The sequence below is a fragment of the Prionailurus viverrinus genome, chromosome B4 (assembly GCF_022837055.1).
Source record: "Prionailurus viverrinus isolate Anna chromosome B4, UM_Priviv_1.0, whole genome shotgun sequence".
NCBI classification, from domain to species: Eukaryota; Metazoa; Chordata; class Mammalia; order Carnivora; family Felidae; genus Prionailurus; species Prionailurus viverrinus.
The window spans coordinates 86,472,124-86,496,655 of NC_062567.1; the positions used below are offsets into that span (position 1 = coordinate 86,472,124).

The 24,532-nt window shown below is 41.9% G+C and overlaps 2 protein-coding genes across 3 annotated transcripts in view; one reads left to right on the top strand and one right to left on the bottom strand.

Moving 5' to 3' along the window:
- The window catches only part of SRGAP1 (SLIT-ROBO Rho GTPase activating protein 1), a 284,852-nt gene that overhangs the window by 39,599 nt on the left and 220,721 nt on the right, over positions 1 to 24,532 (top strand). The gene's annotated exons all lie outside the window — the stretch shown is intronic.
- LOC125169793 (40S ribosomal protein S15a-like) lies at positions 14,380 to 14,790 on the bottom strand. The gene has a single exon (XM_047865529.1). The coding sequence runs from the start codon at positions 14,758 to 14,760 to the stop codon at positions 14,380 to 14,382; it is 381 nt and encodes a 126-aa protein (XP_047721485.1). The 5' UTR covers positions 14,761 to 14,790.

The window sequence follows — 24,532 nt, forward strand, 5'->3', positions numbered from 1 at the left end:
TTTTTATGAGATCTAGTAAACACATAAAATTTCTAAATCTAATCTCTCTGCTTATTTCTTTGGGAACTGGTGATAAAGATATGGCAGACTGGTAGCTCTGACCCACACAGTCATACTTTGAGGGGACTGGTGTGGGCAGAAGCAAATTCATGGGAATTCTTTTAAAATACCCAGATCAGTCACTCTTGAATTCAATCAGTCACTAAATAGTGAATTTGTCTCTTCTTCTTAAAAAGTAGTGACCAACTGTAAGTGAACGTTATTAACTTACCCAAATCCATGTTTAACCCAGCCCCCACCACTGCCAATGGAAGGTGATCTGGTTTGAGGTAACTGGATATCCTCTTACGGGATTAAGCCTTGTTGTTGCTCTGGGCCAAGACCCTCAGTTGGAGCATCCCCATCCCCAGGTTCCAACCTGTGGCTCCAGCACTGATCCTGAGAGCCCAGACCTCATAGAGTATGGTATCTCAGGTCCCCAGTTTCTCCTCCATCTTCTGAAATCTGAAAGCACCTCCTGTGACCTCTTTTAAACCACACTCTATGTTATATTCTCATTATTTTCTCTGGTTTCTCTCTGTAGAACTGCAGGTTTTATAAGGATAGGGACTCTGATTCTTTTTTTGGTTTGTCGCTCCTGGGAAACCCTGCGTGCACCTTGAAAATGTGTTGATGTGTGAATGAATGAGTGCATGGTGCTGTCCAGGCCTCTCACCAGCCTGACCGACATCCTTTATCTGTATGCTCTTCACTTTGCTAGGGTCCCTCTCAAAAATATAGCCAGATTGGGAGGGGGAGGGGTGGGGAGGGTGTCACTCCAGAGCCACACATTGCTGTCAACGCTTTTTTCAGTTGACATAATCCAAAAGGACAGGTACTGTGTATTTCGGGAAGTTGACTGTTTTCTTATCCTTCATTTTTTTGGTGCCGATTGTGTAATAGCATTGCAGGAGAGCAGCCAACGGCGGTTCTACCACCTACAAAGTCACATTGACTTTCTGGAAACTGTCAGGGTCACACCTTACCTTAGTTGAAATCCAGTGGCATTGAGCTCTTGAGATTACAGATAGTAATTTTCTGCAGTAGACACAATGGTGTGTGAACATATGACTGGGCTGGTATACATCAAAGTGCTTGCATGGGATCTAGATCATTGATACATTACAGTAAACCACTTATGGATATTTTATGATACATATAGGGAATAATATTACCATATCACGGGGATAGAAAAGGTTATCAGAATTTCATTTGCATGGTAATAATCATTCGTAAGGAGAAAGAATTTATCATTTTAAGTTGATAGCCTATGGTGATAGATTTTAGCAGTTACATTTTGTTTGGAGGACCAGTAAAGTTTATAGCATATTGACTAGATGCTGGCTTTGGATCACGATGTTTAGATTCCCACCCCAGCTCCATGACCTTGTTCAGGTTAGTTGACCTCTTTACCTCACTTTCCTTACCTGTAACATGCAGGTAATAATAGTACGGAGGCATATGTTATTGTGAGGATTAAACATAATTCACGTAAGTCATTTCATGGTGTTCATCATTTCTTTAGCACTCATTATTACCATTTAATGTGTGTAGAGTCTTTGTTGGTGTAGTAACACTTTTTGAAAGAAACAAGAGGCTTCAGAGTACCCGTAGCAGTTGTATTTGAAAATCAAGTGTATGTCCAGAGTGCTGTTTTAACGTATTTCTGCCTTAAACTATTTTGTATACATTAATTTATTCTTCTGGAGTCCTTCTTGAAATAAAAGTTACTTTAAACTTTTTTTAAATGTGGTTTTCTTATTAGCTTACATTTTATTGCCAGTTGACTTTGTCAACTGTCAGAATATTGTTATTTGAATTACCTATGTTTAATATTTGAGATTGTCAGTCTTTCCTTTTACCGTATCTTCTGTTGCATATAAACTGAATGATCACTTCCCCATAGATCTGATAAATACTATATTCTCTCTTTTTTTTTTTTTTTGATGGTTTCTCTATAACTTAATCTTAATTAAATTTTAGAATGATTTTTAGAGTGAGTACTTTTTCATCCATTCAGTTTTTCTGTCTGGTTGGAGCTACTTCTGGTTTCCTATCTTAAATTTTTAACACAATATCGAGAGGTGATATATGGTGTATTAAGAGCTTGTGACTCTTGATCTCAGGGTTGTGAGTTTGAGCCCCACTTTGGGAGTAGAGATTACTAAATAAATAAATAAATAAATAAACTTAAAAAGATAAAGTAAAATAAATGATGAAAACCCTAACAAATAATAAGCAAACCATATTTTAAAAAGTTGTAATTTAATGGAATAAAATAGTAGGAAATATTATGAAAGTAAGCAATGTTGAAAACAAATGGAAAACTATAATATAGAGTTGCTTATACAGCATGAATATAATTAAGTTAAATATGCATTTTTAGATGAATAGATAAAAAGTGAAACTGTAGTGTTGAGACTAAGGGTAACTCTTTTTTTTTTCTCTCCACTTTCCAATATTTATAATGTTGCTATAAGGTTTTTATAATTAAAAATTTGGGGGTGCCTGGGTGGCTCAGTTGTTAAGTATCTGACTTTGGCTCAGGTCATGATCTCGAAGTTTATGAGTTTGAGTCCCACGTCAGGCTCAGCACTGACAGTGTGGAGATTGCTTGGGATTTTCTCTCTCCCTCTGTCTCCCTGCCTCCACCACTTGCATTCACTCTCTAAATAAATAAGTAAATAAATAAATAAACTTAAAATTTTTTAAAAGACAAAATGCTATTTAATTGCTCAAAATGATAGATATTAAAAAAATCATACTGAACCTAAATCTTTTATTATAGTTAGCCAATTTATTGAATTTATTTACAAGATGTTTGTTAAAGTCTGTTTTGTAAATCAACTTCTTAGATGTCTAAGAACAAACAGGGTCTCTTAGTTTTATGTTTTGTACCCAAATACTAATTAGTTACCTACAAACAACCAAGACAGCTCTCTTAAAACTCTTAGTCATGACATTCTGTAGATAGTTCATAAAGTAACTTTTCAAGGCCAGTGAGAAGTCAGCAGCGGAAACTTCTGTGACCCAATAAGGGGCTGCCCAGAGATCATTGCTGGTTCCTGAGGCATGTGTGGGGATATCCAGTTCCAGCCCAGACAAAGTGCAGATCTGGTTCATCATGCAGTTGCATCGTTAGCCTTCAGTCTGGGTGACAGGCTGCCAAGCCACCACCTGCCTAGCAGGACATTCAAGCCCACTTGCCAAGGCCGTTATTCCCATTTGGGGTCAGGCCAGCAGGGACCTTTCTCATTTAACCCTGGATGTCTTCATTTCCATGAGGTTTTCAAAGGAGAGTGAAAGACTCAGCAGGGCAAGTGGTAGTAAGATCGGACACACCCCAGTTTATGGAATTGTAAGACTGTTCCTCGGTCATAGATGGGCCTGCCCTTGTCTCTCTCAGTCTATCCCCAAAGCTTCTCTTTTGAAACAGAACACATTTTTGTAGTAGCAAAGGTAATTTACCAAGGTAAGACTTTTCCCTTGAAGTTAGAAGGAAGCCATTTTTCCTTTTTTGAAGTCCTCTAGGTAGTAGACTCTGAAACATCTCTCATTGCAAGTGCTCTTGTTCTTACGACCAAACATCTTCCTAAATTGAAAATTAAAGAAAAATTATACATACACACACACACACACACACACACACACACACACACACAGGGAGAGGGAGAGAGGAAGGAGAGAGGGAGAGGGAGAGATAGGGAGAGAAAGGCTAAAAGTAGATGACATTGTTGCGTATACAAAATTGTTGAACTTGTAAAAATGCCTCTAGTATCAGACTGTGTCTTCATGCTGACAGCCCTACCCAGGGCTTATTCATTGTTTAAAACATACCCCTATTTTGACATTTCCTGTAAAGGGAAATCCTTTTGAATGCATACAGTAAGAAGTATGTAGAGCATTAGTCACTGAGATTTTTACATGTAATAGTTGAATATTGTCATTAGTTTTGATTCCCACATTATTGGAGTAGATTTTTAAAATGGAGCCCAACAGGGAGCGTTCCCCTTTTTCCTACAACTGTGTTATGTAGAGCCACTGGCAGGAAGAAAAGCATTTGCTACTTCAAACATCCCTGGGAGCTGAAACTAACTGCTTGTGGATAATGTATTGTTGAGAGAACAGTGGTCTGGCTCATCAGATTCAGATTTGCTGCTTATATTTTCTAGAATATATGATATAATGTAATAATTTGAACTATCTCTTTTCACTAAAAACTGTCTAAAATTTACAGTGAGTTGCAGTTGGGGCACCTGGGTGGCTCAGTAGGTTAAGCGTCTGACTTTGGCTCAGGTCATGATCTCTCATTTGTGGGTTTGAGCCCTGCGTCGGGCTCTGTGCCGACAGCTCAGAGCCTGGAACTTGCTTCAGATTCTGTGTCTCCCTCTCTGTCTGCCCGTCCCCTGCTTGTGCTCTGTCTCTCTGTGTCTCTCAAAAATAAGCAAAAACGTTAAAAAAAAAAAAATAATGAGTTGCAGTTTGAGCAAAAGCAAAAACATTTATGTAAATTTTTTAACTAACCATAAATAACTCAAAAATACTTCACAGTAAAAAGTAAGATGCAAAATGACTTAAGGCCCTCCCTGTGTGTGTCAGGATTTTGATCAGGGGATTTGTGTGGAGGCGCAGTGACCCCCCGCCCCCGCCAAAGGTATCTCACTTCTATTTTCCGCACTGGAGTATACAGGGGAAAACCCAACACATGAGGGAGGATGAGGAAGAGACCCTGAATGGATGGCCAGCTTGGGGGGGGGGGGGTGTGTGTGGTGTATGGAGGTGGCAGTTGGGGGTTATGCTTCTCCATGCTTTCTGGAGAAGGGCGAGGAAGAGGAAATCCTCTTGCCATAAATGCCCCATTTAGATCCATTGGAAACATTGGATTTGGCAATAGAGGAGGAAGAAAAAGGTTTGACTCATCAGATGCAGGAGGATCCACTTTAGAAGTTGAGTGTAATTACGGTTGAGCTGTCTCAGGTCTGCAGCTGCCTCTTGTCTGGAGAAGGTTTCTTTCAGCTTCCCATATTCTCATCCAGTGACCACGAGCTTTCAGTTCACGGAACAGAGTCTGCTTTGAGAAGAAGAAATGGCTCTTTCCAAATTTTCTTCGAGATTTTTGAATGGCTTCTTAAGGTTTCCAGCTCTTTGTCCTCGTATCTCATCTTGCCATCTGCACCAGAACTTTCCCCCTCTTTTTCCATATCATGATTTGTCTGGAAGGTAATGCCCAAGAAGCTCCATTTCTTCTTGAATAAGGACAGTCTTTTTTTTTTTTCATTTATTTATTTTGAGAGAGAGAGCAAGTAGGGAAGTAGCAGAGAAAGGGAGAGAGAGGGAGAATACCAAGTAGGCTCCCCACTGTCAGCACAGATCCCAGTGCGGTGCTCGAATTCACAAACCGCAAGATCATGACCTGAAACTGAAGTCAGATGCTAAACTGACTGAGCTACCCAGGCACCCACAACAGTCATTTTATTTCCCCTCTCCTACAGCCTGCAAACTGCACTTTGAATTGAGGCTCTCACAGTAGGAAGACTTTTAAGATGCTCTTTCAGGTCTGCTCTGTGTTCTCTCCTTTAGAAATATTGATAGAGGCTGGATGGCTCAATAGTTGAAGCGTCCGACTTCAGCTCAGGTCATGATCTCACTGCTTGTGAGTTCAAGCCCCACATTGGGTTCTGTGCTGACAGCTCAGAGCCTGGAGCCTGCTTCGGTTTCTGTGTTTCTGTCTTTCTCTGCCCCTCCCATGCTTGCTCTTTGTCTCTCAAAAATAAATTAACATTTATAAAAAAACATTATATTCTTTAGATCCACCCATATTGTTGCAGATGGCAAGATTTCATTCATTTTATGACTAACATTCCATTGTATACATATACCACTTCTTTATCCATTCATCTATAGGGGGGCACTTGGGCTCTTTCTATGATGTGGTTATTGTAAATAATGCTGCAGTAAATGCACGGGTGCATGTATCCCTTTGAATTAGCATTTTTGTCTTTTTTGGGTAAATACCCAGTAGTACAATTATCGGATTGTATTTTTAATTTTTTAAGGAACCTCCATATTGTTTTCCACAGTGACTGCACCAGTTGGCATTCCTACCAACAGTGCACAAGGGTTCCTTTTTCTCTACATCCTCACAACATTAGTTATTTCTTGTGTTTTTGATTCTAGCCATTCTGACATGTGTGAAGTGATACCTCATTGTGGTTTTGATGTGCATTTCCCTGATGATGAGTGATGTTGAGCATCTTTTTCCTGTGTCTGTTGGCCATCCTTATGTTTTCTTTGGAGAAATGTCTGTTCATGTCTTCTGCCCATTTTTAAATTGGATTATTTGTTTTTTGGGTATTGAGTTGTATCAGTTCTTTATATATTTTGGGTACTAGCCCTTTATTGGATATATCATTTATGAATATCTTCTCCCATTCAGTAGGTTGTCTTTTAGTTTTGTTGATTGTTTCCTTCACTGTGCAGAAGCTTTTTATTTTGATGTAGTCCCAATAGTTATTTTTGCTTTTGTTTCCCTTGCCTCAGGAGACCTATCTAGAAAAATGTTGCTATGGCTGATGTCAGAGTGATTATTGCCTGTGTTCTCTTCAAGGATTTTTATGGTTTCAGGTCTCACATTTAGGTTGTTAATCCATTTGAGTTTATTTTTGTGTATGGTGTAAGAAAGTGGTGCAGCTTCATTCCTCCATCTTGGGCTGACTTTCCACAGAGACTCTAGAACTCTGTATGGAGTCCAGAGGCTTTTTATCTGTTGCCCTGAGTAGCATTGAGTTTATTGTAGCTATTTAGTTTCTGTATGGAGTCTCTTTTCTTTTTTAAAAAAAATTTTTTTTCAACATTTATTTATTTTTGGGACAGAGAGAGACAGAGCATGAACGGGGGAGGGGCAGAGAGAGAGGGAGACACAGAATCAGAAACAGGCTCCAGGCTCTGAGCCATCAGCCCAGAGCCTGACGCGGGGCTCGAACTCACGGACCGCGAGATCGTGACCTGGCTGAAGTCGGACGCTTAACCAACTGCGCCACCCAGGCGCCCCATGGAGTCTCTTTTCTTGCAGTATCAGACATTGGGTCTTCTTGTTTAGTACGTGGAGATTTCTCTTTTCCGAGTTGGTTTGCAGTAAAGCACAAGATGGACCAAATCACAAGATTAACATGTCCAAGGCATTGCATACTCTGGGTTTTCATCTTCTCCCACCACAGGGTAAACGTTGACAGGAGCTTTACATTTTTCTAGAACTGTGAGGAGCTATTAATGTTTCTTGTCTGTATCAAAAAGCTTTTCTTCAGTGACTGAAAATTCTGTTAAAACTAAAAGAATTGGCAGCTTCCCAACTATCCAGGCACATGTCACTATCTTCCATTTTTACCCGGGGAGGATGACCATGGTCTCACATTGTTGGGTAATTCTGCCACAAAACAGTGTAACGTCTACCATCTTGGTCAGAAATACAGCTCATGGCAGAACGAAGCCCCTCCAAGGTAGTCTCAGCTGCCACAGAACCTTCTGCAGCCCTCATGTCCAGCTAGGTCACAGCATACCCTGATGAACACTGGACATGGTTCTGTTCAGAACCAAGCTTGCGCCTGGCACCTGGGATGGATCATGAATGGAGAGGGTCAGTGGGGATGGAGGACTGGTCCAAGAAAAACACACCCTCAGCCCTGCCCATGGCTCCTCCTTCTCTTAAATTTTACTTTCTGTGGCCCTAGAGGCCCCCTCCCCACTCCCATTTTGTGCACGTGTGGTTTTTTTCTGCCTTGAAAGTCGTTCTCCTCCCCGTGTGCGTGGGAACAGTATCCATCCTGTAATTTCCTCGTCCCTGTGACCACAGTGCCCAGGGCAGAGCCAGGTGCAGAGTGGATGCTAAGTGTTCCATGCTTGTTTGTGGAAGGAAGGAAGGAGTGAGTGCGTGAATGACAGAGGGGCAAAGCCACACACATAATGCCCTCCTGACTCAGCAGAGGGTTTTAGGAGAGCTTGAAACTCCTTTGAGAATTCTCAACTGGGAGGTGGTGGTGGCATTTCTGGCCTGGGCTCCTGATTTCCTCCTCTCCCCTCCCCTGTCCTCCACTTAAGTAGGTTTTAAAAGAGCATAGCATGTGTGAATTGTCTAGTCAAGTAGTGACACAGGCAGCCACGGCTGCTGCTCTTAGAGGTTTAATGCCACTTGACAACATTTTAGAGATCTGCTCTGTAAAAACAATGGAACGCAAAGCAGGAGAGCCTGTCCTATAAAGAAAATACTAATGGCCTCAGAGTTGGTTTGTTTTTCCCTGTGTAAGATCTTTGTTATTTGGGAGTGAGTGAGTAGTGCCATAAGAGACAGCTAACAACTGAACTGGCTTTTCCCTCTAAAGATCCTGAGACCTGGTGTGTGTCATACCAAATAGTTATGTCTTTTTCCCCCCCAGAGAGTTAGTCCAGGCATCTAACCTGTGCTGGGCACATGGTAGGTGCATACTGTGTATTTGTTGAATGAATAAATATGGTAAATACTAAATGTTTCTTAGTCACAGGGAGTTGAAATAAAAGTGCAAGAATGTCTCATGGTTATTGTGTATTTACCATGAGCGACTCTTTTGTCTGCTTTGTGTAGTTTTTCCATGAAACGCCATTTCTCCCTGACTGACCTGTGGCTTCCCTCCCTTCTTTCACTTTTACAAATGGCTGCAGGTTCACACTGATGACATTTCTCGACCTCGCAGGTACTTCTGGAACACTCCAGGCTCTGATGCCTGCCCTGGATAAGAGTAACAGCATTAATCTTCGTTCACCCCTCTCCTCCCCAACTCCCAAGAAGCCAGTGCTGGGTTTTTTTTGTTGTTTTGTTTTGGTTTTTTGTTTTTCTGTTTTTACCAGAAAGGAGTAGCATATTTTTTTAGAGCCACGCTTACACCTTAGAAACTGAGGCTGACAGGCCAAGAGTTAGGGGAGAGTAGGCTGGTAGGGAGGATGTAGATGAGTGGATGTTGTTCAGGTGTATGTTTTTTTCCTCCTTCATGCTGCTGGCTGCAGTGACTACTAACCAACGCTTGAGTTTTGGTTTCATGGCGGAAAAAATAACCCGAGTTAACGCAAAAGGTTGTGCTTTCTGACTGTGGGAAGTTGAAACTGGAACTATTTAGAGGAACATGGTGTGAGCAGTGTATGTTGAAGCCGGGGGTGTGGCCTCTGCCCCCACACCCCTTCACTCACCGTCCACCTCTGCAGTGCCCAGCCGCACCTGGGGTGAGGAGGGAGCGCCCCAGGCCTGAGTGCTACCGCCTGAACTCCTCAGGCCAGGCCTGCCCGAGCACCCACGGCTACACAATGAAAGCTGTTCACCTGAACGTATGCAAGGGCTGAATCATGACACGGTTCACCTGAAACTAATAGTACACTGTATTGTTCACTGGGATTTAAATAAAGAAGCTCTTCACCTGGCCTACGGCAGGTCTGCGTGGTTGGTCAGTTTCGTCCTCAGCCAGAAAAGGTAGGAAGCTGACTACTCCTCCGGGCTCTGTTCTGCCCCGTTCCTGTCCTCTTCTACTGGGCCTTGCGGAAAACTGGTTCTGCTGTAAGTCAACACCCCGGCCTTCATAGGCTGCTCCTCCAAAACTTTGCGTTTCTTCCTCTTCATCTCCAAGGAGAAATACATCCCTGGGGGCCTTTCCTAGAGGAAGCTCTACCCCCTGCTCAGCTCCGCTTTGCTGGTTCCAGACACCTTTTCGTTCTTCGTACGGAAGCCCTCCCTCTTGCGTGGGGTCAGGCCACCTGCTGGACCCCACCCTCTCTTGTTCCTTGGGACACTCGGAGTTGGTTCTGGGTCGCTCCTCCACACTGTTGGGAGTCCTTCAGTACCTCTCTCTTAGCATGCTCATGGCCCACGTCCAGTGGCCTTCACTCCCACACCTGAGTTGTTACCAGAGGGAAGTTTTCCGATGACAAATACCTGCTCTCTTGTCCTTGTTTGTCCTTCCTTGTCCTTCCCGTTCTCTTGCTTACGTGTTTCCAGCATACTTGTGTAAGAGATGGCCCTACTCAGTCACTTGACCCTCAGTGTTCTTTTCACCATCCCCACACGCCATGGTCTTTGGTTCACCTGCTTCTCGAGGTTATTTTTGACCCCCATCAAAGCTGCTCATTCCCTCCCCTGTACCCCTGGGCTAACATTTGGAGGATATTAGTGCATTCAGAAAATAAACTGGCAAAGGAGGTTGAATCTGTGCCTTCCTCCCCCTCAAAAAAGTATGGTGCAGCGATGAAGATGGTAGGTGGAAAAACTACCTGGGGGGGCCTGGGTGGCTCAGTCGGTTAAGCGTCTGCCTTCGGCTCGGGTCATGATCTCACAGCTCCTGAGGCCCCACATCGGACTCTGCTGTCAGCGCAGAGCCTGCTTTGGATCCTCTGTGCCTTCTCTTTCTGTTCCTCCCCCGCTTGCTATCTCTCAAAATAAACTTAAAAAAAAGATGACCAACCTAGTATATGCACATAACTAAAAACAATAGAATAAACATGTGTATAATGAAAAATAGCCTTTCGTTTTTCACTTGCAGCCTTGAACTGCAGTGTCAATCTTTTTTAAATGTTTGATAGTTTCTCTTGTGGTTACTGCCATATTTGTAAATACTATAGTTAAATCTCAAGTAGGGATAGTGAAAAATAGTTTCTGAAATAATGAAGTCATAAGTAACACTGAATTGTTGCTGCCAGTTTCATTTTGAAAGTTTTGAAAACTGTTGTAGATAAATGCCTTTAAGTCATGATGGTAGTGAGTCAAAAACCTTCACCTCCCACCTTCTCTCAGTGTTAGGAATGGCATTTTTTTTTTTAATTTTTTTCAACGTTTATTTATTTTTTGGGGGACAGAGAGAGACAGAGAATGAACAGGGGAGGGGCAGAGAGAGAGGGAGACACAGAATCGGAAACAGGCTCCAGGCTCTGAGCCATCAGCCCAGAGCCTGACGCGGGGCTCAAACTCATGGACCGCGAGATCGTGACCTGGCTGAAGTCGGACGCTTAACCGACTGCACCACCCGGGCGCCCCAGGAATGGCATTTTTAAAATATACTCTGGAGTATATTTTGTGTATTGTTTTTGTATATTTTAATAGCATAAAATTGATGTTTTCCCAACCCTATTTTTTTTTTTTTTTTTAACCTTTTGGCTCTTGAGGCCATTTTTTTTTTTTCATTGCATGAGAGTCCAGTATGGAAAATTTATGGCACCTCGTTTATAAAACCTTGGTAAGCACTTTGTGTAGCTCTTCAAAGGTACAGCTCCTTCTTCTTTGAATCTTAGAAGGTGGGCTTAGAGTGAGCCTGTGTCTGTACCCTAAGCCACTGTTACAGGAAAGGTTACTGAGGAGAGGCGTACTTTTTGAAAAAACACTCTAGCTACCTCATTTTAGAGTGCAAAATGGCTGCCTGTGGTTGAAAATAAGTTGGTCGGTAGAGACTTTAGTGCACTTAATTAAAGTACTGTGCTGAAAGAAATTGTAGCAATTATATATTATTAACCTAAGAGGTGCCAAGGCTTTGAAGTTATTTGCTGTGGCCCATTATTTTCCTTGATTGCATGCCATCTCAGATGGAGCTGGGCTGTTCGGTTACGTAGGCATTTAGAAGAAGAGCAACATAGTAAACCCCAGTCCAAATTAGGATCTTTGGAACTCTGTGCTGCATACTCAAGCTACTGCAAAGGGAATCCAGTCTTTTGCTGCTATAGTTACTTTGTGATTATGCTACTTTCCCTGCCCACTCCCCAGTCAGACATTATTTAGTTTATTGGAAAATACATGTTGTATGTGTCAACTAAAAACAGGGTGTCATTTTGGGACTTCAATGGAGGAGGATTTTATTTTAGGCTGAAGTGAAAGAATACAGAAATTGAAGATCTGAGCAGAGCAGTGCCGGGTCCATTAATGTAAGAAAACCAGGCTTTGCCAATGTAGGGCTCAGAAGTGCTTACACGTGTGGTAGGCAGGCAGCAGGGCATCTCTGGCTAAGGAGATCAAAGTGTACTTTTCTGTATTAATAACTCTGCAAAGTGGCAGAGGGTTTCAGCGAAAAGAATAAAATAAGGTTCTAGATCTGATTTTTATCATTTTAAGCTGTCCTCCGCTACAGCTATTAAATAGAAAAGGTTTCCTGAGTACCCATGACATGCCTGACAGCTAAAGTTTGACAGCTGAAAATGGATAGGAATCAAATAGGCCAATCCCTTTATTGTACGGAAGAGAAAACCAACTCGAGAGGCCAAGTGACTTACGTAAGTGACCTTGGACAAATCCTCACATAAGTCTGCTACATTTTAGATTTCTAAAAAAATGTTTATTTTGAAAGAACATTCACGTGTTCACCCATGTGTGTGAGTGGGGGAGGGGCGGAGAGAGCTCGGGGGAGAGAATCCCAATGCAAGATGATATGACCTGAGCCCAAAGCAAGAGTCAGGCTTCATGGACTGAGCCACCCAGGTGCTACATTTTACTTGTATTAGCTCTGAACATTTAAACATTTCAATATGCATTAGAACTTTCTTACTGTAGTTACATCTGATGCTACTGATGAATTTGGGGGTAATGACAGGGGGCAGTGCATGGGGTCTGGAGCCGACAACCCAGAAAGAATTCTTCCAGAAGTCTTTGGTGCGAAAAGGTGATCTTATTAAAGCACAGGGACGGGACCCATGGGCAGAAGAGCTGCGCTGCAAGTGTGTTGGAGGGGGGGGAGGGTGCAGTGTGTGACTGTTTCACCGAGTTGGGGAGATAACGTCAAGAGGGAGTTTCCAAGGAGAGTTGGCACATGCTAAAGACTTACTGGAGGCCTGACTACTGTCAAGCCAAGGTGGTTTTTCAGAGCAAAGCCTTAACATTATGACAGTAGGTTGTTCCTAGTGGCCATTGATGGGATTGCCTTTTCTGGTAGACTGGTGGAGACTCTTACCAGTTTAACCATTTGCTCTTTTGTCCTTTGCTGTTTTTGGGTGGCCTGGAGTGTCCGAGGAATATCCTACATTTGCCACCGGGGGTGGGGGGTGGGATGCTGTTAGCCTGCACTTTGCCCTCCGCTTGCCCCATGCTCCCTCATCACTACTACAGAGAGTTCTGTTGTGCACTGGGAAGTGAAAGCCTTCATCTGTTTACTGAAAAAACATTTATTGAGCATTTACTGTGTTCAAGGCACTCTGTTGTGACTTTTTAAGATCTGGCCCAATAGGATAGTTTAATATGAAAGTTAATGTTCAAACCAAGACCAGAGTCTTTCTTTGGCTTCTCCGATCTTCTGTTTATCCCACGTGAAAATTATTAAGCCATTGTAGAAAAGGTTTAATGTTGCACATAGATAGGAAGTATGTTTGGAAAAGTTTACGGAACTGTCGGCCCTGCATTGCCCAGTTCAGCAGTGCAAGAGAAAATTCTGTTTTTCTTCTTTCCTCTACACTCAACTCAGAATACCTCTGTCCACCAAATATGTGGTGATTTTTCTGACACCAAGGAATTCTTAGCAGCTAGGTGTCCTACAGTTTAACTCCTTTGTGTCCTAGGATTTAACTCCATTCTGACACTGTCTACCTGGAGATAGATCCCCAGGCTAAGGGCTCAGCCCTACAAGGCTGCCCCCACTTCAGATGTCCATTCCAAGTCCAGGTTGTCACCTTGGCTTCTGACCAACCAGCTATGAATTGTAAGTTCCAATTCCACCCCCCACCCCACCCCCTCAGGGCAAACAATTGATCCTTTGCTAGAATGGTGCACAGAACTCAGGAAAACCATTTATTTTCTAGATTACTGCCCTATTATGAAAGGACACAACTCAGACAGCCAGTTGGAAGAGATGCACAGAGCCTGGAATGGGGAGGGGTGTGGAGTTTCCATGCCTTCTCCAGGTACATCATTCCTCCAGCACTTCTGCGTGCTCGCCAGCCTGGGAGCTGGCCAGATGCCTTCCCTAGGAGTGTTTATCGAAGCTTCATCACGTAGCCACCATTGATTGATTCAACCTCCATTCATCTCCCCTCCCTAGAGGTGGGGGTGGGGTGGGGTGCGAATGAAAGTTCCAACCCCCTTGGGGTGCCTGGGTGGCTCAGTTAAGCATCAGACTCCGTTTAGGCTCAGGGCGTGATCTCACAGCTTTGTGGGTTTTCTCTCTCTCTCAGAAACAAATCAGTGTTTGTCCCCTGTGTAAGTGGTCTAACTCCACTGCTGACCTTCAGCTAGTTATGACCCTACAGCAACAGAGTGTTAGTAAGTCTAGATGTTTTGTGAAATTGCTACATTTTTCTAGCACTGGCTCTTTTTTTTTTCCAATGGAAGCATTTTATTCGCATGTATATATTCCATCCCTAGGAAAAGAATCTCAGGATTTTTCCCCCTGTGTGCGTTGATCTTACTCCTTCATGGTCCATGATTCCAGCTGAGGTTGTCAGTCCCATGAAACCAAATTGGCTGGATGGGAGCAGATTATTCTGCCATTTTTCTAGATCTTTGAGTTGTACATGAAATCTGGGGCTGATCGTGCCACACTTGTTTAATCGGCTCGTGAGGTTCACAACCATTTTCCCAGCTCTGTGATCAGCAGTGATTTCAAATAAACCAATGTAACCATGCTTCATCATCACAGTCAGAAACCGGATAACGATTTTGGAGAATGGCCTAATAAGTTGGCATTTGCCTCTCTTTGCAGCGTTGTTAATACTCTTTAGAGCATCTGCCAAAACCATCATCAGTACCAATATGGTGGCACAGAAAGATGGCTCGTTTTGTTGAACACTCTGTACATACTATGGGGACTGTGTCTGTGCATAGGAATGAGGATCTTTTTTTGAAAGCAACATTTCCCAGTGTCTTCTGAAGAATGCTAACTCTCAGTTAATTTGGAATTATTTGAAAATAAGCTTCTGTAGTCAGACAACTTTGGGGAGCCTTGATTGTTCCAGATACATTCAGAAAATCCTTCACACTGGATTTGATTTGCTTGATCAGAGAACCCTATTCCCATTGAACACGTATGGACCTCTCTTGTTACCACACAGTGTGGGTGGCCGTATTTTGGGCAATGGTGGTAGGAGCAGACTGATTTGATAGACCTCTTTTTATACAACAGATGTCAATTGAATGTTAATTAACATTGAAAAGATCATTCTAAGTTACTAACTCTTTTGTAATGTAAATGAAACCCTTGAATTGTCCATTTTTGACAGGGTCAGATTTTCTGTTTTTAAATAAAAGATCTGGTCACAGTAAAAGCCTGCTACTAGAACATATGTGCTATTTTGATTTGGTTTCCATAGGAATAAATATTGAGATTACTTTTGTTTGGGGAATTAGGCTAATGTGCTCCATAACAATATGTGCAGCCAAATTTAGGGGAGATAATAGTGTGAGAACCAAGGCCACTAGAGCTGTACTTAGGAGAATAATGTTTGGGCATGCCAATTGTGGTCTCAAATGTACTACCACTACATTGTTTTAATGGCTTGGTTATGTGGAGCAAAGGGATATTTTCACCCTCATCAATGAAATCTGTGTACAGTCTAGGGAGGAGGTGAAAGAAAATTCCTCTAAAAGGAATTAGCCTTTTATTTAGGCGGCAATGCTTGAACATGCTCTCAAGAATCCCATTGGTCACCCCCTCAGTTTACCTTGCCTGCTCTTTCAGATGTGTCTTAAAATAGCATGATTTGCCACAGTCCTATTGAAATATGGTGCTCTCCACTTAGTAAAATGTTTCTGCATTAGATTGCATTTAATTGCGTTTTCATGTGTCGTTATTCTGAGCCTCAAATTCAATTTGGGAACACAGTTAACTAATAGAAATCTTTCTGGGTATTTCATTTGGGTTAGCATTTAGATTTGGGGGCGGGGAATAGTTTTGTCCCTTGATGATTTGCAAAGGTATTTCCAGATATTAATATAGAAATCCAAGAACAAGAAGGCACAGAAGGCCCACCCACCTGCCGCTTAATATATTTCAGAGCCTGAGAAAAAGAAAGGTTTGGGTACATGGGGTGGTGGTGTCTCATCCTCTTCGCAGCTGCTATGCTGTGATAAGAAAGTGGAGCTCAATTTACGCTGACCTTGTGTCTAACCAAAGTGTATCCTACAAACTATTGGAGGAATTAAGGAAGAACTTCCTGTGAAATACGGCTAATGTTGGCCTTTAAAGGGTTGAGAAATGAAAATCTGTGAGCATGACGCATACTCGCGGGGTGGGGGGGGGGGCAACAGGATTTCCTGTGCTGGAAAGGAAGCTTGTTTGGAAGCCTTTTAATTCATTCAGAAATGTGGAGACCAATATGGCAGTGAAGAGCTTCGTTTTGCAGTTACGGAATCTAATACAGTCAGCCCGGTACATCCAATTGTTAATTTATAAGAATATTCATTCTGTATTCATTCCAAATACTCCTAATGTTATCTTGAATGGGAACATTTTCCTTGAACATCTCATGTAATCCTTTTATGATAATTTTAAAATGTAATTCTGCCAGATAAATGGACACCTCATTGGGCACTTTAGTCTCTGTTCCAGTATGGGAAATTTCCTCAAATTAAAATTTAGATTTTGTAGAGTTTTAAGCAGGGTATGTTAAAACTTTTAAAAGATTTATGTCACATTACATAAATATAATAGAACTGAAATAGGTACCAAAAAATACTCGGTGAGAATCCTTTGTGATAATGTGTACATTAAGACTCAAAGCAACAGTTTTTTTTTTTGTTTTTGTTTTTGTTTTGTTTTGTTTATATATATGAAATTTATTGACAAATTGGTTTCCATACAACACCCAATGCTCATCCCAAAAGGTGCCCTCCTCAATACCCATCACCCACCCTCCCCTCCCTCCCACCCCCCATCAACCCTCAGTTTGTTCTCAGTTTTTAACAGTCTCTTATGCTTTGGCTTTCTCCCACTCTAACCTCTTTTTTTTTTTTTTTTTTTCCTTCCCCTCCCCCATGGGTTCAAAGCAACAGTTTTAAGCTAATGTATGTTGGTATTTTAGTTAATCTTTTTGGAATCTTCGTATTTACCATTTTGTTTTAAGTTTATTTTTAGAGAGACCAAAACAGTGCCAGTGGGGGAGGGGTAGAGAGAGGGGAAAGAGAAAGAATCTCAAGCAGGCTTTGCAGTGTGAGCACAGAACCGGACACAGGGTTTGAACTCCTGAAACCATGAGATCATGACTTGAGCTGACACCGACAGCTTAACTGACTGAGCCACCTGCCCCTATATTTGCCATTGTTAGATAGTGCTTTAAAAACTTTGTTTTAAATTTTTAAAAATTTATTTGAGAAAGAGTGCAAGCAGGGGAGGGGCACAGAGAGGGGGAGAGAGCAAGATAATCCCAGGTAGGCTTCACGTTGTCATACGGAACCCAGTTCAGGGCTCAAACCCACAAACTGAGATCATGACCTGAGCCAAAATCGAGTTGGACGCCCAACTCACTGAGCCACCCAGACAACACCTAAAACTTTTTTTTTTTTTTTTTAAAGAAAAAAATGTATTGGGGTACCTGGGTGGCTCAGTCGGCTAAGCTTCCAACGTTCGCTCAGGTCATGACCTCAGGATTCATGAGTTTGAGCCCCGCATCGGGCTCTCTATCAGCACAGAGCCCACTTGGGATCCTCTGTCTCTCTGCCCCTACCCTGCTTGTACTCTGTGTCTCAAAAATAATTAACATGAAAAAAATCTGTTTTAAAAAAGAGGCAAATGTATCAAGTAAGATTGAATTGAGGCGTACCTTTTGGCAAAAGCAATGCTGAGGAAGCCACACCTACTTGACTTTTTTGCTTCAAATTGGGCCACTTTAGTTGGAAGAGTCTTGAATATATGGATTTCATTTATTGGCCACGTGTCATTGGTTAAGTCTTACTGTCGTTTTTTGCTGTTTATTTAGAACCAGTTGAATTACTATGAATACATGAAAATTACTACAGTATATAATGGTCTGTACCTTAGAACTTCTTTAGGGATCAAGTTGACTTTCTCAAATGGGACCAGGTTTGCTACATAATGAAACTATTGTAAGTTGTGTATTTTATTGGTGTGTACCCATGATTTTTTATTAATCTATATTCTGTATGTTAGAGCCTAAGTAGCTGTTAAGTGTTTCTTTACTTTTATTTATTTATTCTTTTTAAATTTTTTTTTCAACGTTTTTTATTTATTTTTGGGACAGAGAGAGACAGAGCATGAACGGGGGAGGGGCAGAGAGAGAGGGAGACACAGAATCGGAAACAGGCTCCAGGCTCTGAGCCATCAGCCCAGAGCCCGACGCGGGGCTCGAACTCACGGACCGCGAGATCGTGACCTGGCTGAAGTCGGACGCTTAACCGACTGTGCCACCCAGGCGCCCCGTTTACTTTTAAACTATCTTTGCTCTAAACCCCACCCCCCCAAACTATCTGTTGCAATGCATCCAACTTTAGAAATAACTGAGGATAAACATGAAGTGCTGAACTTCATACCAAGGGGGTATTAGTGTTAAAGGACTTTCTAGAACTGGTGTAGAAGTTCTTAGCAAGTCTTGTTTATTGTTTTATTGAGGTGTTGGGAGGAAGCTGGGGGGGGGAGCTATGTAATAAATGATGGTTCAAGGTGATTTTCCAGATAAACTAAGGAATTCCCCATTACCTCCAGTGGACCATTGTCTCTCCTTTGGTAAATAAATGGTGATGAGAACAGCTCTCCGTCTGTAGTTGTGAACTAAGCAATGCCTCATCTCCATTTGCCTTTGGGGTTTTTTTGTTTTGTTTTCTAATTAAAAATAAAGTTACAAGGAAGAAATTACGGTTTAGAATGCTGCCCCCATCAAGCTTAAAAAGAAATCATGTAAAAAAAAAAACATGCATGCTAAAGAGGAGGCTTAAAAATAACAGGAGAAAGTGATAGAGGTAATGAAACACCTCTGTTTTATATCTACAGAATGTGAACTCTCATTCAGACTTAGGCACTTTTTTTGTTGTTGTTGTTAGACAGTCACGACCTGCTGTTTTTGTCTGTTGCCATGTGGCTATTGTGCAGACATTTCCTTGTCAGGCATTTTTGTTTATTTTTTAAAGTTTTATTTATTTTGAGAAAGTACACGTGTGTGAGCATGGAGGGGCAGACAGTGCGCATGAGAGAGAATGAATGAATGAATGAATATGAATAACCCAAGCAGGCTCTGTGCTGTCAGCATGGACCCTGATGGAGGCTGGATCTCCTGAAGCATCAGAACCAGGCGATCATGACCTGAGCCAAAATCAAGAGCCAGAACCTTGGGGCACCTTGGTGGCTCAGTCGGTTGAGCAACCTGACTTCAGCTCAGGTCGCTGATCTCCCAGTTTGAGCCCCCAAGTCAGGCTCTGACCTGAGCTTGTTTCAGATTCTGTGTCTCCCTCTCTCTCTCTGCCCTTCCCCCGACTCCTACTCTGTCTCTCTCAGAACTAAATAAACATTAAAAAAAAAAAAAGTTAACCAGTTGAACCATCCAGGCGCTGCTGTTGGGCATTTTTTAAACAATTAAACTGTGTGCCAGTTCCTGTCCTAGGTGCTAAGAATTTATAGACCAATGCAGATAAGGTCCTTATGCTGGAGAAACTTCCTAGTTCTTCAAAAGCACTATTCCTAATATGGTGTGTTACTTTCTTCTCTACAGTGAGAGAATGAGAACCCTTGGACTAATAATTCTAATAGTGGATTAATTGTTAAAGAAAAAGCCATCCATAGTCTAGTCCCATGTTTAGCCATGCAATCTTATTTTTCCCAGTCCTCCAAAACAAAGACTTTTTGCTGTGTTATCTTGTCTGGTCTCGTCATGGCCTGTGCTGAGCTCCCCCATCTTTCTGCTTTCACTGTTGATTCTTCCTTTCCCTCTGTGACTATCTGAATTGTACTTGTGCTTTAAGGCGGAGCAAGAGTTTGCTTCATCCACGTACAACACCATTTTTTTCCTGTTTGTTTTGCCCCACGGTGTGCTCTCCATAATCCTAGACTATCCATAGTTGGCATCACACAGTTTAGCATTTCTCACTTACGGGTGTGCGCAGTACGTTTTTAGACACCCCCCCCCCCAACTCTGAGCTTTGGTGGGAGCTCTTTCTAATCATGGCTTCGATTCCCAGCTGCTTTAGAAAGAAAGCTGGACTAGAGCATGGGAGGGGTGACACAGGAGAGCCTGAGATTAAAAATTAACCAGATAATCCTCAAGGAAGGTAACCCATACGAGAAATAATCAGCTGTGTAGGTTAGAAGCATTTGAGCCCTGTAACTTGCCAAAATTCTATTTTCATAACCTCTTATTGCAGCAACTTGCCTAACATGGTTCTCCGTAAAAATTTAAGTTGGGCTTTGGTGGCTCACTAGATTTAGCTTGCAAAGCTGCGTTGTTTGGCCTTCGTGGCGTTGTAACAATCATCAGGATATTTTACAAAAATTCAGGTCTGTAGTTTGTCCAAAATAACCTCCCCCACCCCGGTGAACTATAGGGGACACTTGATGAGCTCATATTTCAAGAGCCATGGGTAACAGCAGCAGCAACAAACATGGATGTTTACTATGTGCCAGACACTGTTCCAAGAACAGGATGAGCCTCACAGTATCTCTTGTAAGTAGATACTATCATTATCCAAATATTATAGATAAGGAAACTGAGGCACAGAAGGGTGAAGCATCCTCTATAGCATGATCCCACAGCTTGCAGAGGGTGGACCGGAGATCCAAATAGCAGCCTCACTGCAGATGTCCACAATCATTTCGCCTCACCGCCTCCTTCAGAGAGACTGGGGCGCCTGTCCAGAAGGCCTCCCTAAAGTGATTGACAAGACTTGGTTATAAAGTAGCAACGTGGATTGTAATATGTCCAAGTAGAGCAGCAGTTTATTTTTCTTTCCACTTCCTCAGATTGTACTTAACTGGATTCTTAACTTTGAGACAAAATGACAGCTGCATGAAGAGGCTTGCACAAATCTAATTGCTTAAAATTAGTTTGCATGTTTATTATTTTTATTAACTACTTACTATTTTTGTCACATTTGCTCATTTCCAAGGATAGCAACCTCATTTTCCCTAAACCAACTGACTTCTCCTTTCTCTGGATTCTGTCTGTACTCATTCTGTCACTCCATCATAGACTGTAGTATTTTAATAGTGATCTCCTTATTAGACAGTAAGCATTTTAAAGATTGCATAGTCCTTTCTTTGACATCCATATAACAAATGCATGGAGGCATGTAACCATGTTTAGGACAGTGCATTTTACAAAGTAGGTTTTTAATTCTGTGTCTGAGAGGGTATTAAGATGAAAGTATACGTGTGTAAGGTGTGCATATAAAACTCTTGTTCTAGAGGTTTGCAAGCATTCTCAAAAGTAGAGGGAATAGCATAAATCCCCATGTGCCCATACACTGCCTCAACAACTTTGATGTTTTTAAATTGTGAAATACACATAATGAATGTGATGTACACACATACACTCTTAACGGAATAACAGTGAAAAATGAGACCCTGTGTTGTAATCACTTAAGAAATGTTATTAATGTACCTGAAGCCCCTGGGTTGTGTTCTGTTGTCTCCCACCACAGACAACTCTTACCCTTAAGTTGTGTGTTAACTCATTTGTGGCTGAAGTTGCCACAGTTATTTGTATCCCAACACCTGTACTACTTTCTCCGTTAGTAATCTCCCAAGTTTTAGCTGGACCTATGCCTTCTAAAGACTATTTTCCACGTTCCCTTGCAGTTACGTATGGCCATGTGACTAAGTTTTGACCATTGTGATGTGAATAGAAATGATCTGTGCAACTTCGTTGTTGTGTCCTTAGAAGGATTGTGCTCTTTTCTTCTTTGGGTTGGAATGTGGATATGATGGCAGGAGCCAAAACAAAGCCTTGGGGACCATCAGACAGAACCCAGATGTTGAGGGTAGAAAGTGAAATAATTTAAGAAGTAGGTTTTGTTCTCCCTGGCCCACAGTGGACTATGCTTGGCGCTTTCCTGATCAGTTGGCTTCTGATATGCCCTGGTAGGCTTTACTTCTATAATGCAGTTGTTAAAAAGTTTCCATTTATTTTTGTCAAAGGAATAGAGTCCTATATTCAATATCCAAAAAGTGTTAATGTAGAATGAAAAGTTCCCCCTTGCCCTTCTGTTGTCTGACCTTCCTTCCACACAAAGGAAACAGTAGCACCAATTTCATTCCTATCCTTCCAGGGAAATTTATGTAGTATTATGTATTTTAAATTCAGTTAATTAGATTATAAAAATTTGAAAATAGCTATAGTTCCTAATCCTGAAACATCTTTGGACGTCTGCTTTTGGCCATGGTTGTGGATTTTACCTGAAGCGACAATTCTGCATTGCTAGGTTCTTGCTAAAGGGTTGTCAGAACTCTGAAGCATGCTGTGTTCAAATACAAAAGAAAATGTTCTCATTTATCAAAGTCTGGGCAGGGGAGGAGGTAGGGGCTGCCTGTGTCCAAGTTAACGGACAACTAAGTTGTCACTGCTTTTGAGTTCCTTAAGAGCTGGGTTGGAGACGGCCAAGCAGAGGAGTCCCAGCGCGGTAGTATGCGGTGCTCCAGTTATCTTGGTAAAGCACCAGCATGTTTTTGAAATTTTTAAAAACTGTTTTATTTATTTTTGAGAGAGACAGAGGGTGAATGGGGGGGCAGAAAGAGAGGGAGACACAGAATCTGAAGCAGGCCCCAGGCTCTGAGCTGTCAGCACAGAGCCCGACGCGGCGCTCGAACTCGCAGACCGCGAGATCTTGACCTGAGCCGAAGTCAGATGCTTAACTGGCTGAGCCACCCAGGTGCCCCACGTCAGCATGTTTTTGAAAAAGCCAAGTGAAGGTACTGGGGCTCCTGCAGTTTACATACTGGGGAATTTAAAACCTCTATTCAGAACCTCAAACCCCAGCTTTGATTTATATACACCTCTAAACCAGCAAGTTAAGTCTGCTTCCTAATCCTAGAACAATGGAGTCAGTACATGGAAAGGAGAAACAGTGCTAGCTGTAAACAGACCCACAGACAGATGTGAGAAATGACAGCAGACAGGATGACAACAGAGGAAGGATTTCGGCCTTGGCAGCCTAGGGCCATTTAATGGGTGACAGACACTCCCACATACCTCAGTAAGCTCTTTTGCTGTGTTGGCACAGTAACACAGCAAAATGGGATACTTCGCTTTGGGAGATGTGCCTGAGTCATCGAGATAGTGTGCTCAGTGCATTGTGTTTTAAAAGATTATAATCAGGCCAATGGAAGAATGATAACTTGCAGCCTTGAAACTAGAAGATAAACAACCTAGAAAGAAGACTGAAAGATTCAACTGTGTTACAATTAGTAATTTCTACAACAGAAAAAAAAAAAAAAAGAAACCAAAATAAAACAAGGAAAAGAACAAACTGGGAAAATCAGTTTTGCTATTTATGATAAGCAAAACTTAATACAACCTAGAGAGGGGTTCCAGAGTTTTTACTGGAAGAGACTGGAGAGTTCCTACAGTTGATAGGCTTAAAAAAAATACAAAGGTGTAGAACTATAGGTTATTTGTGAAAACATGTATTTTTACAGTCTTGTTTTTAATAATAAATGCATATGCTAAATGAAAATATAACAGAAAGGACTAGGACTTTGTATAAGTCACTCTAGAAGGATTGTCCTTAAAATGAGTATAAAACATTTCCGATTTGTTTTGTCTTTTTTGTGCACATGCAAAAGAGGGTAAAAATGTTTAGTCCCCAGAAAACTTTGCCAAGACTATTGTACACTCTTGGGGCAATTTTTCTTAGCTATGTCGGGATCTATGACGGCATTCTCAGAGGTCCCTGAATTCTCTGTAAATTTGTATTTAAATGCTTTAAAAGTTTTCTCTGTGCTCCCAAAGGGGTGTATCTTGGATTATGATCTCTCAACATAATGTTGCCTTGCGTTTACTCCCCCCCTCCAAAAAAAAAAAAAAAAAGCTTTATTCAACTATAATTCACATACCGTATAATTCACCTGTTGTTACATGTACATTTCAGTGATTTCAGTAAATTTATAGAGTTGTGCAGCCATCACACGGCAGTCTACGGTTTGTGGTTTGGCTCTTCCCAGGCTAACGTGGAGGTTCAGTCTAGATTGAAAACCTTTCCATTACCCCCCACCAAAAGAAATCCCTCCTGTTTTTATTTTGTTCACCCTTGGTCTAGCTGGCCGTTCCAAGTACCCAGTGATCTGCAGGCTGGCCCTATAAAGTTGCCCTTTTTCGACATTTCACATAAATGGAATCAAGCACTCTGTGATCTTTTGGATCTGGTCTCTCTTACTTACTTACATGATGTTTGAGGTTTATCAGGTTGTAGCAGGTCAGTAGTTCATTTCACTTCATTGCTGATGAGTGTTCCATTGTTTGGACCTGACATTTTGTTTGTCCATTCACCTGTTGATGGACGTTGAATTGTTTGCAGTCCCACTGACTTTGGCTTTTGTAATCAAATGGATGTTAATAACCATTATGAAGCTAAAATGGT